This window comes from Mus caroli, unplaced genomic scaffold, assembly GCF_978045245.1.
Source record: "Mus caroli unplaced genomic scaffold, Mus_caroli_1 scaffold_9, whole genome shotgun sequence".
NCBI lineage: Eukaryota > Metazoa > Chordata > Mammalia > Rodentia > Muridae > Mus > Mus caroli.
In genome coordinates this window covers 10,260,183-10,273,204 of record NW_028227264.1, presented here as the reverse complement: position 1 = coordinate 10,273,204, position 13,022 = coordinate 10,260,183, and the positions used below count along the sequence as shown (strand labels likewise).

Here is a 13,022-nt window from a genome sequence, read left to right as displayed (position 1 = left end):
GCCCTACCATATGTCAATTATATGTAGGAAAAGCTTTACAACCAGTCAGAGATGGTTTCCCCTCCTTAAAAATTTGTCATTATATGGACGACATTGTGATTTGTGGACCTTACGAAGAAAGTATACAGCGAGCTTATGGCTTTCTTAATGAAACTTTAAAAAATAATGGCTTGATTATTGCACCAGAAAAGGTACAGCAGTCTAATGTTAGTCAATTTTTAGGAGCCACTATTACTTTACGGTGTGTTACCCCACAAAAGATTAGTATAAGAAAAGATCATCTAAAGACATTAAATGATTTTCAAAAATTATTAGGAGATATAAATTGGATTCGACCTTATTTAAGGATCCCTACTTCGGAATTAAAACCTCTATTTCAAATTTTAGAAGGTGAATCACATATTACCTCATTGAGACAATTAACACCTGAGGCTTCTGATGTTCTTAGGAAGGTAGAAGAAGCAATCCAAACAGCACAGCTAAATCGTATAAATGAGCAAAATCCTTTTTGCCTATGCATATTACGAACCATAAATTTGCCAACTGCTGTATTATGGCAAGATGGTCCTCTAGTATGGATACATCCACATATATCCCCTAATAAGACTATAGAGCATTATCCCACCATGGTGGCAAATATGGCCTATAAAGGCATAAAAAGTTCAATTACTCACTTTGGAAAAATGCCGGATAGCATAATTGTCCCCTATACTGCTGCACAAATGCAAACATTGTGTGCGACTATAGACGAATGGGCTATTCTTAGATGCAGTTATTCTGGTTTAATTGATAATCATTATCCTAAACATCCTTTATTACATTTTCTGTTATTACATCCAGTAATATTTCCAAAGGTAACGGCTAACACTCCTATAAAGGGAGCCATTGATATTTATACAGATGGATCCAAAACAGGAATTGGAAGTTATGTAATTAATGAAAAGGCTGTAAGGTTGCAATATACACCAGGAGCCCCTCAATTGGTAGAATGTTTGGTGGTTTTAGAAGTCTTTAAAAGATTTCTTATGCCCATAAATATTATCTCTGATTCTGTTTATGTGGTTAATGCTGTACTAATGTTAGAGACTGTTGGAAATTTTAAGCAGTCTAGTCCAGTAACTGAAACTTTGATGAAAATACAAAATTGTATTTTGATGCGTGAGCATCCCTTTTATATTCAACATATTAGAGCACATACATCATTACCTGGACCTATGGTTAAGGATAATGCAATTGCTGATTCAGCCACCAGAGATATGGTTTTCCTATCACAAAATTCTATAGAAAGTGCAAAAAATTTTCATCAGCTTTATCATGTCCCTGCTTCTACATTACGACAAAAGTTTAAGCTCACACGAACAGAAGCTTGAGATATTGTCCTACAGTGTGGTAGGTGTGTAGAATTTATTAATGCACCTTCCGTGGGCGTTAATCCTCGTGGATTGCGACCCCTAGATGTTTGGCAAATGGACGTCACGCATATCCCAGCTTTTGGGAAATTACAATATGTACATGTGTCCATCGATACCAGTTCTGGTGTCCTACATGCCTCTCCCTTGTCAGGGGAAAAAGCAGTTCATGTCATATCTCACTGCTTAGAGGCTTGGGCTGCATGGGGTAAGCCCCTAGTGCTAAAGACAGATAATGATCCTGCATATACTTCTTCTAAATTTAGCCAATTTTGCAAACAAATGCAAGTGAAACATATTACTGGACTGCCCTATAATCCACAGGGCCAAGGCATCATTGAGAGAGCTCATCGTACTTTGAAACAATATTTGCAAAAACAGAAAGGGGGAATAGAGGCTATGACGCCAAAGATGGCTCTATCCCTTACAATATTTACTCTTAATTTTTTAAAATTGGATGATGCTGGAAGATCACCAGCCGAAAGGCACGGACAATGGCCTCAATCGGCCAATGAAATGGTCAAATGGAAAAATGTCCTTGATAATAAATGGTATGGCCCGGATCTTATCTTAATCAGATCCCGGGGAGCTATTTGTGTTTTCCCACAGGGTGAAGAAAATCCACTTTGGGTCCCGACGCGACTGACAAGGACCGTGAAAGAGCAAGATGAATCCCAAGATGATCCTGCTATTCCTGCTCCTGATGATTGAGACCGGGATAAGTATACCTTTGTGGGCCATAGTAAGATCATGGCCAGTACCTTTACTGGTACATTCCAATTCTTCCACCTTGCCTTTGTTTTATGCAACAGAATGTTTTCTGGATGCGCCTTGTGCACGACAAACTCCTCAAGAGCCACGGGTGTATAATAGTACGAGTTTTCATTTAAATTATACACTATGCTTTGTGCATGATGTGGATAGACCTTTTACACCCTGTATATTTTTAAAGAAAAAGATTATCTCTAATTGGGCAGACCCCATTATCCAAAATAAAGTGAGCTCTGGAGTGTTACTTAATGCTTTAACGCAAGTCGTCCAAGGAGAGCAATTAGGCTCAGGTGATGTTGGAAATAATATAACTTCACCTATAAACATCACCACTATTATGATAAAGGGAAAGGTGACTATTCCCAAAAGATCACGATGGCCTGTTGGCAATGCTACTGCTAAACGCAGCGTGCCCTGGTGTCATCCGGACCTCACATTTCCTATAGTTTTTTCACCTTGTCAACCAAAAATTTTTCCTCGAAAAGAAATAGCAAAGGGTTTTGCTTTGTCACCTCCTTTAGATTTTACTGTAATGAATGATAAGGAAGATGCTACAGGAAAAGAAAATATTTGGCCATATTACCAATGGATTTTAAGTAATGAGGCAGGTGCTAGTACCAGTCTGTCAGCCTTTGCACTGCTGACTGGCACCTTTCATGAGATACTGAATGTTTCTGCCACACTTTCCAATACCTCTGCTCATTTAGATAATGTGACAACTAATAGAGTTATCAGAAATATGACTACCTCTCCAGTAGAAGTTTGTGTTAGTCCTCCATTTTTTTTTATATTGGCTGAATTTCAAAATGATACAGAATGGTTAGATTGTACAAATATCACTTGTTTTTTGACGCAATGCTGGAATGGAACCAAATCCTTAGCCTTAGTGGTACAGCTACCAATCTTGGTCCTTGTACCTGTTGAGGCAGATCCAGAGAAGTTCCCAATAATGAGTCTAATTAGGCAGAAGAGAGATTTTGGAATCACAGCTGCCATTGTCACTGCCATTGTAGTGTCTGCAGCATCAGCGGTTACCGCAGGAATTGCTATGGCCAATCAAGTTAATAGTGCTGATACCATAAGTCAGATAGCAGAAAAAACGTCTGAGGCATTGCTCACTCTGCAAAGGGTGGATTCTCATATCGCCTCAGGATTAATGTTAGTGAATCAGAGAATGGATATTTTACAGCATAACATGGAACAGATGATGGATGTCATTCAAATGAGTTGTGTGGCATCCACTCCGCATGTATGCATTACTCCCAATAGGTATATTAATAATTCTTTTATTAAAAGTACAGACCTATCGAATTATCTGAAGGGAAACTGGTCGCAGGAGCTGGACAGGCTGCAGAAGAGGCTGCAGATACAGATTCTGAACCTTAATGGAACCAGAGTGGAACCTGTGACCTTTGGAGACTTTACCTCTTGGCTTTCCTCTGCTTTCTCTTACTTTAAGGAATGGGTGGGAGTGATTTTGTTTGGTGCTGCCATATGCTGTGGACTGGCATTCATGCTCTGGTTGGTATGCAAATTTAGAACACAACAAAAACGTGACAAGGTAATTATAACTCAGGCACTATTGGCTATTGAAAACGGAGCCTCCCCTAAAGTTTGGTTATCTATGCTCAAGAATTAGTCGGCATCTGAGTTCTCTGCTCTTGCGCATGAGAGAGACTCAACAATCATTGATCAGCCCTTGCACATTGATGCATATGATGCATATGACATAATTTCCCCACTAATTTATTTTTTGGCTGGCCTCTTTTGCAGAGTTCGCCCTAGGTCATTTAGCAGTTACTGTCACACAGCACTGGGGTATCCAGAGACGGGCAACTTTCCTCATGCACAGGCCATCCTAAGGCACGGGGCCCGGTGGCGATAGGGTTACCCTACGACGGGAAAAGACTGTGACATTGGAGGAACGACCTAAAACAGGAGCCACAGCAGATGGACATAATTGCACAGGCCTAGTCCAGCCTCATTTTATTAAAACAGAAAGGGGGAGATGTGGGAAGCCACATGTGCTGTTGCAGAGTGGCACAGGCTTCTGCTGGCCACCACACATACATAGGCAGAAAAGTTTTTTGCCAAGATGAGGTTTTGAGAATTGACCAAAATTGACCAATCAGAAGAGAGAGAAATTGACCAATCAGAAGAGAGAGAAAGTAACCAATCAGATAAGAGAGAAAGTAACCAATCAGATGCAGGAATGCAAATGAGGTAGTAAGCATCAACCAAACACAACACAATCCGGGTGTGAGACACGCCTCTCCTAGGCCTATATAAAGCAGCACCAGGGCTGGGCTGAGGGTCTTTTCGCCTCTGCAATCAAGCTCTCCCAATAAACGTGTGCAGAAGGATCCTGTTGCAGCTTCGTTCTTGCTGGTAGAGTCAGACGTGCGCAAGATGTAGTCACCCAGAAATACCACCACAGATGGCCAGAAATGCCTGCTCTTGTCTGGCATGGTTAAGAACAAGTAACACTAGTTTTCCACTTTATCTGCCCTTTTGACATTTCTCAAAAGTCATTAAATTTATCAGCCTAAATCATGATGTCTGATATAAAGAACTCAAGAAGGTGGACTCCAGAAAAATCAAATAACCCCATTAAAAAATGGGGCTCAGAGCTAAACAAAGAATTCTCACCTGAGGAATACTGAATGGCTGAGAAGCACCTGAAAAAATGTTCAACGTCCTTAATCAGAGAAATGCAAATCAAAACAACCCTGAGATTCCACCTCACACCAGTCAGAATGGCTAAGATCAAAAATTCAGATGACAGCAGATGCTGGCAAGGATGTGGAGAAAGAGGAACACTCCTCCATTGTTGGTGGGATTGCAAGCTGGTACAACCACTCTGGAAATCAGTCTGGCGGTTCCTCAGAAAATTGGACATAGTACTACCGGAGGATCCCACAATACCTCTCCTGGGCATATATCCAGAAGATGTTCCAACTGGTAAGAAGGACACATGCTCCACTATGTTCATAGTAGCCTTATTTATAATAGCCAGAAGCTGGAAAGAACCCAGATGCCCCTCAACAGAGGAATGGATACAGAAAATGTGGTACATTTACACAATGGAGTACTACTCAGCTATTAAAAAGAATGAATTTATGAAATTCCTAGGCAAATGGATGGACCTGGAGGGCATCATCCTGGGTGAGGTAACCCAATCTCAAAAGAACTCACACAATATGTACTCACTGATAAATGGATATTAGCCCAGAAACTTAGAATACCCAAGATATAAGATACAATTTGCGAAACACATGAAACTGAAGAAGAACAAAGACCAAAGTGTGGACACTGCCCCTTCTTAGAATTGGGAACAAAACACCCATGGAAGGAGTTACAGAGACACAGTTTGGAGCTGAGATGAAAGGATGGACCATCTAGAGACTGCCATATCTGGGGATCCATCCCATAATCAGCCTCCAAACGCTGACACCATTTCATACACTAGCAAGATTTTGCTGAAAGGACCCAGATATAGCTGTCTCTTGTGAGACTATGCCGGGACCTAGCAAACACAGAAGTGGATGCTCAAAGTCAGCTATTGGATGGGTCACAGGGCCCCCAATGGAGGAGCTAGAGAAAGTACCCAAGGAGCTAAAGGGATCTGCAACCCTATAGGTGGAACAACAATATGAACTAACCAATACCCCCCAGAGCTCGTGTCTGTAGCTGCATATGTATCAGAAGATGGCCTAGTCGGCCATCAGTGGAAAGAGAGGCCCATTGGTCATGCAAACGTTATCTGCCTCAGTACAGGGGAACACCAGGGCCAAGAAGTGGGAGTGGGTGGGTGGGGGAGCAGGTGGGGGACTTTTGGGATAGCATTGGAAATGTAAATGAACTAAATACCTAATAAAAAATAAAATTAAAAAATCATCATATCTGATTTAAAGATTAAAAATTTGCTTGAAGTGTCCTTAATACATTTCAGAATGACAATGTGTTTTGGATATTTATATCCTTTTGTGAACCAGTCTTTAGAGAACCTTAGTGGTCTGATGGGAACATGGGCTTTCAACCCACTTTATTCTATGTAAAAGCCATGGCATCCCTTTCTATTTGAAAATGTGCACCTATTAAACTATGGTTAGTAATTATTCCTACATTATGTTTAATGCTATGACTTTTTTAGTTTATTTAATGTGCATGAGGTGGTTGTAAATTATATGTAGTATGTACAGGTACTACATGCATGTCTTGTGCCCAGCAGAAGTCAGAAGAGTGTCAGATCGCCTGTAACTGGAGTTACAGATATTTGTGAGCAATCATCTGGGCACTGGGAACCAAACCCGGGTCCTTTCCAAGAGCAGCAAGTGCTCTCAACTACTAGGTCATCTCTCCAGCGCCCCCATTCTCAGCCCACACATTCCTGTGTACACCATATAGAACTGTCTGAGATAGGAGAGTCTACCAAAGTCTTTATGCCCCCCTAAATGTGTGCTTATTTGTATGTACATAAATGTGTGTGTACTCATTGTATAGTAGGCAGGGATCTAAACTGTAGACCTGGCTGCCTCTGCCTCCCAAGGGCTGGGACTGAAAATGTATACCACCACGTTCAGCCCCAAATTATATTTCTTGGAGTGGAGAGAAAAGATTAAAGATACATTTTCTTGCTGTGAAAAATGGCTTTAAGGCAGTGGTTCTCAACCTTCCTAACTCTGCCACCCATTAATACAGTTCCTCATGTTGTGGTGACCCCCAACCATAAAATTATTTTTTGTTGCTACTTCAGAACTGTAGTTTTGCTAGTGTTATGAATTGTAATATAAATATCTATTTTCCAATGGTTGCTTGAGACAGGTGGAGCAGCTCTGTGCCACATTTGTCTATCATAGCCAAATCTGAAGCCCCCTAGTCTTGTTTTTATCATTGCTCTGTTTACAGAGTTGTGCTTGGTGCTGAGTCAACTCTTCCTTCTTTTTGGACTCGGAAGGGTCAGGAAACATCCTTTTGTAGGCATTTACACTTGGTTCATACTTTTTAGTTCAAGAGCATTTTCATAATCAGGGGACTTAACTAGGAAAACTAAGCTACTTTCTCTGTCAACATGTCAGCAAGAAGAATCTCAGGCTACTCCCACTGCCGGGGCAGCATTCTGAAATGCCAATGATTTAGACCATGGGAACCAAATGCCATTGTTTCACATACAGGAAAGTCAAGTGTTTTTTGCAATGGACCACAGACCGCAGTAGCCTATGTAAAGGTATTTGTGGAAGCATCTGTACCCAGACCTTGGCTGAGGTTAACTATTGTTTGGGGAGACTGCCTTCCCACCCAGAGGAAGAAGGGGACTGTGGGAAGTAAGATATCTCAGAACAGTGAATTTGATCCCGTGAGGCTATCTTGCTGCTTCATTGTCTACTCTGGGTCAACTGTGGCTTATGGGCCCTGGTCTCATAAATGATCCATAGTGCACGGTTTCCCCATTACTGTCACTGGCTTCACCCCAGCCCCACTTTGGGCTTGTTGACAAGATTTTCAATATACAAGTGAACTTCCTGTTTGTTATCTCACAGTTTCATATAGAGCCAACACACACATACACACACACACACACACACACACACACACACACACCAAAACAAAACAACAACAACAAAACCCCTGTCGTATCTAAAGGGTATAAAGTTTTTTGAAGAAATCCCAATAGGGAACAAGTTTTCTAAGAGGCATGGGAAATCAATTGTAAACACTATTGTGCAACTGAATCATGACAGTCCAGGATATGGTGGCTAGACCTATACATCAGAAATAAATCATGTGACATCATAAGTACTGATACTGAAAATGTGACCTGAGTTTATAGATTTTTCTTTAGTCATAATTTATTGAAAAGAGGTAAAGTTCCCTTGGATGCCAAAAGTCCTTTTAGAAGAAGAAATGGCCAGGAGGGGTGTAAGGGACCTGAGAAGGGTTTCTAGCTCAATGGGAGTGAAATCCATGTTGATGTCATTGGTGTCGCTAAATGAAAAGACAGAAAGATTGCCAGATGCTTAGCATTTATTATATGTAGGTATATATGCCAGGGGATACAGTCTCAAAAACGAAATACAGAGTCTACAAAGGATAAGAGATAAATTCTGGGGAATACAGTCTCAAAAACGAAATACAGAGTCTACAAAGGATAGGAGATAAATTCTGGGGAATACAGTCTCAAAAACGAAATATGGAGTCTTCAAAGGTTAGGATATATATGCTGGGAAATACAGTCTCAAAAAAGAAATACAGAGTCATCAAAGGTTAGGAGATATATGCTGGGGAATACAGTCTCAAAAATGAAATACAGAGTCGTCAAAGGTTAGGAGATATATGCTGGGGAATACAGTCTCAAAAACAAAATGGAGATTCTTCAAAGGTCAAGAGATATATGCTGGGGAATACAGTCTCAAAAAATGCAATGTCTTCAAAGGTCAAGAGATATATGCTGGGGAATACAGTCTCAAAAACAAAATATGGAGTCATCAAAGGTTAGGAGATATATGCTGGGGAATACAGTCTCAAAAACAAAATATGGAGTCATCAAAGGTTAGGAGATATATGCTGGGGAATACAGTCTCAAAAACAAAATATGGAGTCATCAAAGGTTAGGAGATATATGCTGGGGAATACAGTCTCAAAAACGAAATACAGAGGCATCAAAGGTTAAGAGATATATGCTGGGGAATACAATCTCAAAAACAAAATATGGAGTCCTCAAAGGTTAGGAGATATATGCTGGGGAATACAGTCTCAAAAACAAAATACAGAGTCATCAAAGGTTAAGAGATATATGCTGGGGAATACAGTCTCAAAAACGAAATATGGAGTCCTCAAAGGTTAGGAGATATATGCTGTTGAATTCCGTCTCAAAAACAAAATGCAGTGTCTTCAAAGGTTAGGAGATATATGCTAGGGAATACAGTCTCAAAAACGAAATACAGAGGCATCAAAGGTTAGCAGATATATGTTGGGAAAGACGGTCTTAAAAACGAAATACAGAGTCTACAAAGGATAGGAGATAAATCCTGGGGAATACAGTCTCAAGAAGGAAATACAGAGTCTTCAAAGGTTAGGTTTTACACTTTCAAAATCGATTAACAAGGTATCAAGGGAGATTACAAGTCCGGTTACACTGCAAAACACAATCCTCTCGGGATACAAACTAACAACGACTTAAACTGATCATCTACCGATACACTTTTCTATTGGTGATTACAAACAATACTTCAGAACTTAAGCAGCATAAGTAGTAGGTTAAGCTAGGCAAAGAAAATTCTTATCTAATATACTTATGCTTTTTTAAAATTCCAGTACATTTTCTTAAATTCCTGTTAAAAAAACATAATGAGTATCACAGTCCACGGAACACGTTTGATTGATTCTTCTTTCAATTAGTTGGCCACTTGACTTGGTTACACAGTGATTTCTTTCTTCTGTCAGGTATGACTGACAACCAGTTTTGTCTTTAAGATAAATGAAGTCGTAACTCACATTGGAACAACACATGAAAAATATTGAACAGTACATTTAAATTCACTTTAAAAAATGGAGACATCGATAGCTTCACACTCTATAAAGCTACACAATCAGCAACAAGAAGAATAAACTACAGAGAACTAACAAGAAGAGTATCTAAACTGTCCATTTCTTATAGACGAGTCCCTGAAAAGAAACACACAGCCTAGTTATAAACGCCATACAAAGATTACCCCCTTCTCTTAAAAACACCTTCCAAGTTGGAGAATTCCAAACTTTACCATCATCTCCTTCCTAGGCTACACACAGTTACATAGCTAACATCACTACAACAGCTTACACTCAACACGATATTTACAAAATAGCAGCTCATGTTTTGGATCTTATCACGTAATCACGTGATTATAAGATAATGAGGATAATAATATGAGGATAATATGAGGGTAATAATATGAGGGTAATAATACAAGGGTAATAATAGGATAATATGATAATATTTGCAGTTTGATTACAGAATGCACACACACTAAATTTGGTAGGAAGTATGAATACTAAGGGTATATATTGGCACAACGCATGCAGTTAGAGAATTCTTTTTCTCAAGCTACTTATGACAAATAAGCTAAAACCCCATTCCTGTTTTCCAATGCTTCTCTTCAAACTGTAACTGATGTTTAAAATATCTTCCACAAGAGAAGCACCCTCTTAAAAACCAATTTATCTAAATGCGTGATGGAAATGGGGCAGGATAGCAGTGTTGGAGCCAGCTGTGAAAATATGGGGAGTTGGGGGTAGGGGAGGCTGGCCCAGATTCACAGCACTCACTGCTATTTGGGCTTCTTCTGGATGTGGCTCTTCCGCTTCCTCTTCCTCTTCCTCTTCCTCTTCCTCTTCTTCTGCCTGTGCCTCTGGTTCTGCTCCTTCCTCTGCTCCTTCCTCTGCCTCTTCTTCTGCCTCTTCCTGTTCTTCCTCTGGCTCTGGCTCTGGCTCTGGTTCTGGCTCTGGCTCTGGCTCTGGCTCTGGCTCTGGTTCTGGCTCCGGCTCTGGCTCCGGCTCTGGCTCTGGCTCAGGATCAGGCTGCTGCTGAGGCTGCAGTTGCGGCAGCAGCTGTGGTAGCTGCAGCTGTAGTGGCTGTAGCTGCATCTGGGGCTGCATCTGGGGCTGGATCTGCAACTGAAACTGTGGCTGCATCTGTGGCTGTGGTAGTGGCTGCGGCACTGGCAGTGGCTGTGGCAGTGGCAGCGGTGGTGGCGGCGGTAGTGGTGGTGGCTGCTGCTGCGCCAGACAGGTTATCCTATGGGGCAGTGGCTCCCCAGGCCCCACAGGGATGGTGCTATTCACAAAACCATTCTGGGGAGTAGGAGGGGGGAGCTGCCAAAACCCCAATAGGGAGGAAATCTCCAGAGAGGCAGGAATGGCTATATTCACAGCATCTACCAGCAGCTCTTTGGACAGGGTGACTTTCCCAAACCCCTCCATAGGCATCTCAAAACATGGGTTGAACTTGAGAGGTGCCTGAGGCTCTTGCAGAGGAAATTCCTCAAAGAAACCCACGTTGCAAAAGGCCTTGCCATCTGCTTTGACGGGCATGCCTACAAATGGGGCATATGAGGTAGGAACAGGATTATACTTATGCTCCTGAAGAATAATTGGGGGAGGAGAGGTGGGAACTACGCCAGGGTGCAGAGTAAAAGACGGCTCTGGCATTGGCAGCATTGGCTGCATTGGCTGCATTGGCTGCATTGGCTGCATTGGCAGCATTGGCTGCATTGGCTGCATTGGCTGCATTGGCTGCATTGGCTGCATTGGCAGCATTGGCTGCATAGGCTCCAGAGGCTCCAAAGGTTGCAAAGGCTCCAAAGGCTGCAAAGGCTCCAAAGGCTGCATAGGCTCCAAAGGCTCCAAAGGCTCCAAAGGCTCCAAAGGCTCCAAAGGCTCCAAAGGCTCCAAAGGCGGCATGGGCTGGGGAGCTTCTTCTGGAGGAGCAAGCACTAGACCATGAACCTCAGGTGGCAAGCCACCATCAAGCCCGTTCTCGGGGACCGCTCCTAGCTGGAAAGGAGGCATGGGATCAACCTTTATCTGGAACGAAGTCGAAGGCGCAATGAGTTGGAAATTGCTCTGGTAATCTCCTGCCTGCATATTCTCTTGCATCAGCTCCTGGGAGTGGGTCTTCTTGGTGTGACGAGTGAGGTGGTCTTTGCGCCCAAATCTCTGGGCACAGAACTGACACAGGAAGTCCTTGCATCCTGTGTGGACCACCAGGTGGCGACGCACATCTTTCCGGGTGTAGAAGCATCTATCACAGTGGTCGCACTGGTATTTCTTCTCCCTGGGTGCCTGGTTGGCCTTTTCTTCCGCGTGAGACTTGAGGTGGTCCAGCAGGACCTCGGTGCTCCCCAGCTCCAGGGTGCACACCCCACAGGTGAGATCGCCGTTGCTCGCCGAGTGCAGGGCCAGGTGCCTCTTGTAGCCCAGCATGGTGTGGTACTTCTTGCCGCAATCCTCACACGCGTAGGAGATCTTGTTGGGATCGTGGGTCTGGAGGTGATTTTTCAGGTGATCCTTCCGGTTGAATGTCTTCCCACAGTGAGTACACTGGTGAATCTTCTGTGGCGAGTGTGTGGCCATGTGTCTGGAATCAGAAAAGAGGAGGCACAGTTTGCAAGAGAATTCTATTATGAAGGAAGGAAAGACAGAGGCAACACTATCAAGTAACTACCTGTTACTTTCTCGAGGTCTTAGTGACATTTTCACTTATAAACTACTTTTTCTGTATTTTCCCTATGGATACAACATTTTACCATTTAAAAAGCTAAGAATTACTAAAAGGCAGATTCAACTTTATGCCTACAAGGAAGACTGAATTTCCCTGTTATCAATAGACTTTTTAAAAACATGGTTATGAAATATATTTTTCAGAAAGGGGTTAAGTAGATAGATGATACTTTCCAGAAGTTTCTGAACTACCCAATTTGACCAAATTTGCATAAAGCTTCTCAGTGCCTGTTAGGTTGGCGCCCATCACAGCTCTTAGGCATTCTCTACTGATTGAGATTAGTTTAGTTTTTAAGCCAGTCCTGCCTTTATATTCATCTCTGTTAGCCACCCAAAGCCCCTTTGGAGTACATTTTAAATCCATTCAGCAGGTAGTTCCCATCAAGTTGCTTCAGGGTGCTCATTCCGAAGAAGACATCCGTAGAGTCCAGTCTGCTCTGTCAAATCAGCTATTCTAGCCCTTGGTTGTCTCTTCCTAGTAGTTGTTTAATGTCCTGGTACCCACATTCCCTTTCTGGTTAAGCAAGGCACCTATTTCACTTCAATTTCTGCTTATAAAATGGAACTTAGGTAGCAATGGTTGGG

The 13,022-nt window shown here is 42.1% G+C and overlaps 1 protein-coding gene across 16 annotated transcripts in view; it reads right to left on the bottom strand.

Annotated features, from left to right (window-relative positions):
• Nucleotides 1-8,194: 8,194 nt before the first annotated feature.
• Plagl1 (PLAG1 like zinc finger 1) overlaps nt 8,195-13,022 on the bottom strand; it is a 40,525-nt gene continuing 35,697 nt past the window's right edge. For 14 of the 16 annotated variants that reach the window (XM_085842643.1, XM_029482238.2, XM_029482237.2 and 11 more), the window contains one exon: nt 8,195-12,294. In XM_085842643.1, the coding sequence (XP_085698769.1) occupies nt 10,377-12,294 (1,918 nt within the window). In that variant the 3' untranslated portion in view covers nt 8,195-10,376. The remainder of the gene's footprint in view (nt 12,295-13,022) is intronic. The other 2 variants (XM_085842651.1, XM_085842650.1) reach the window with 1 other exon arrangement.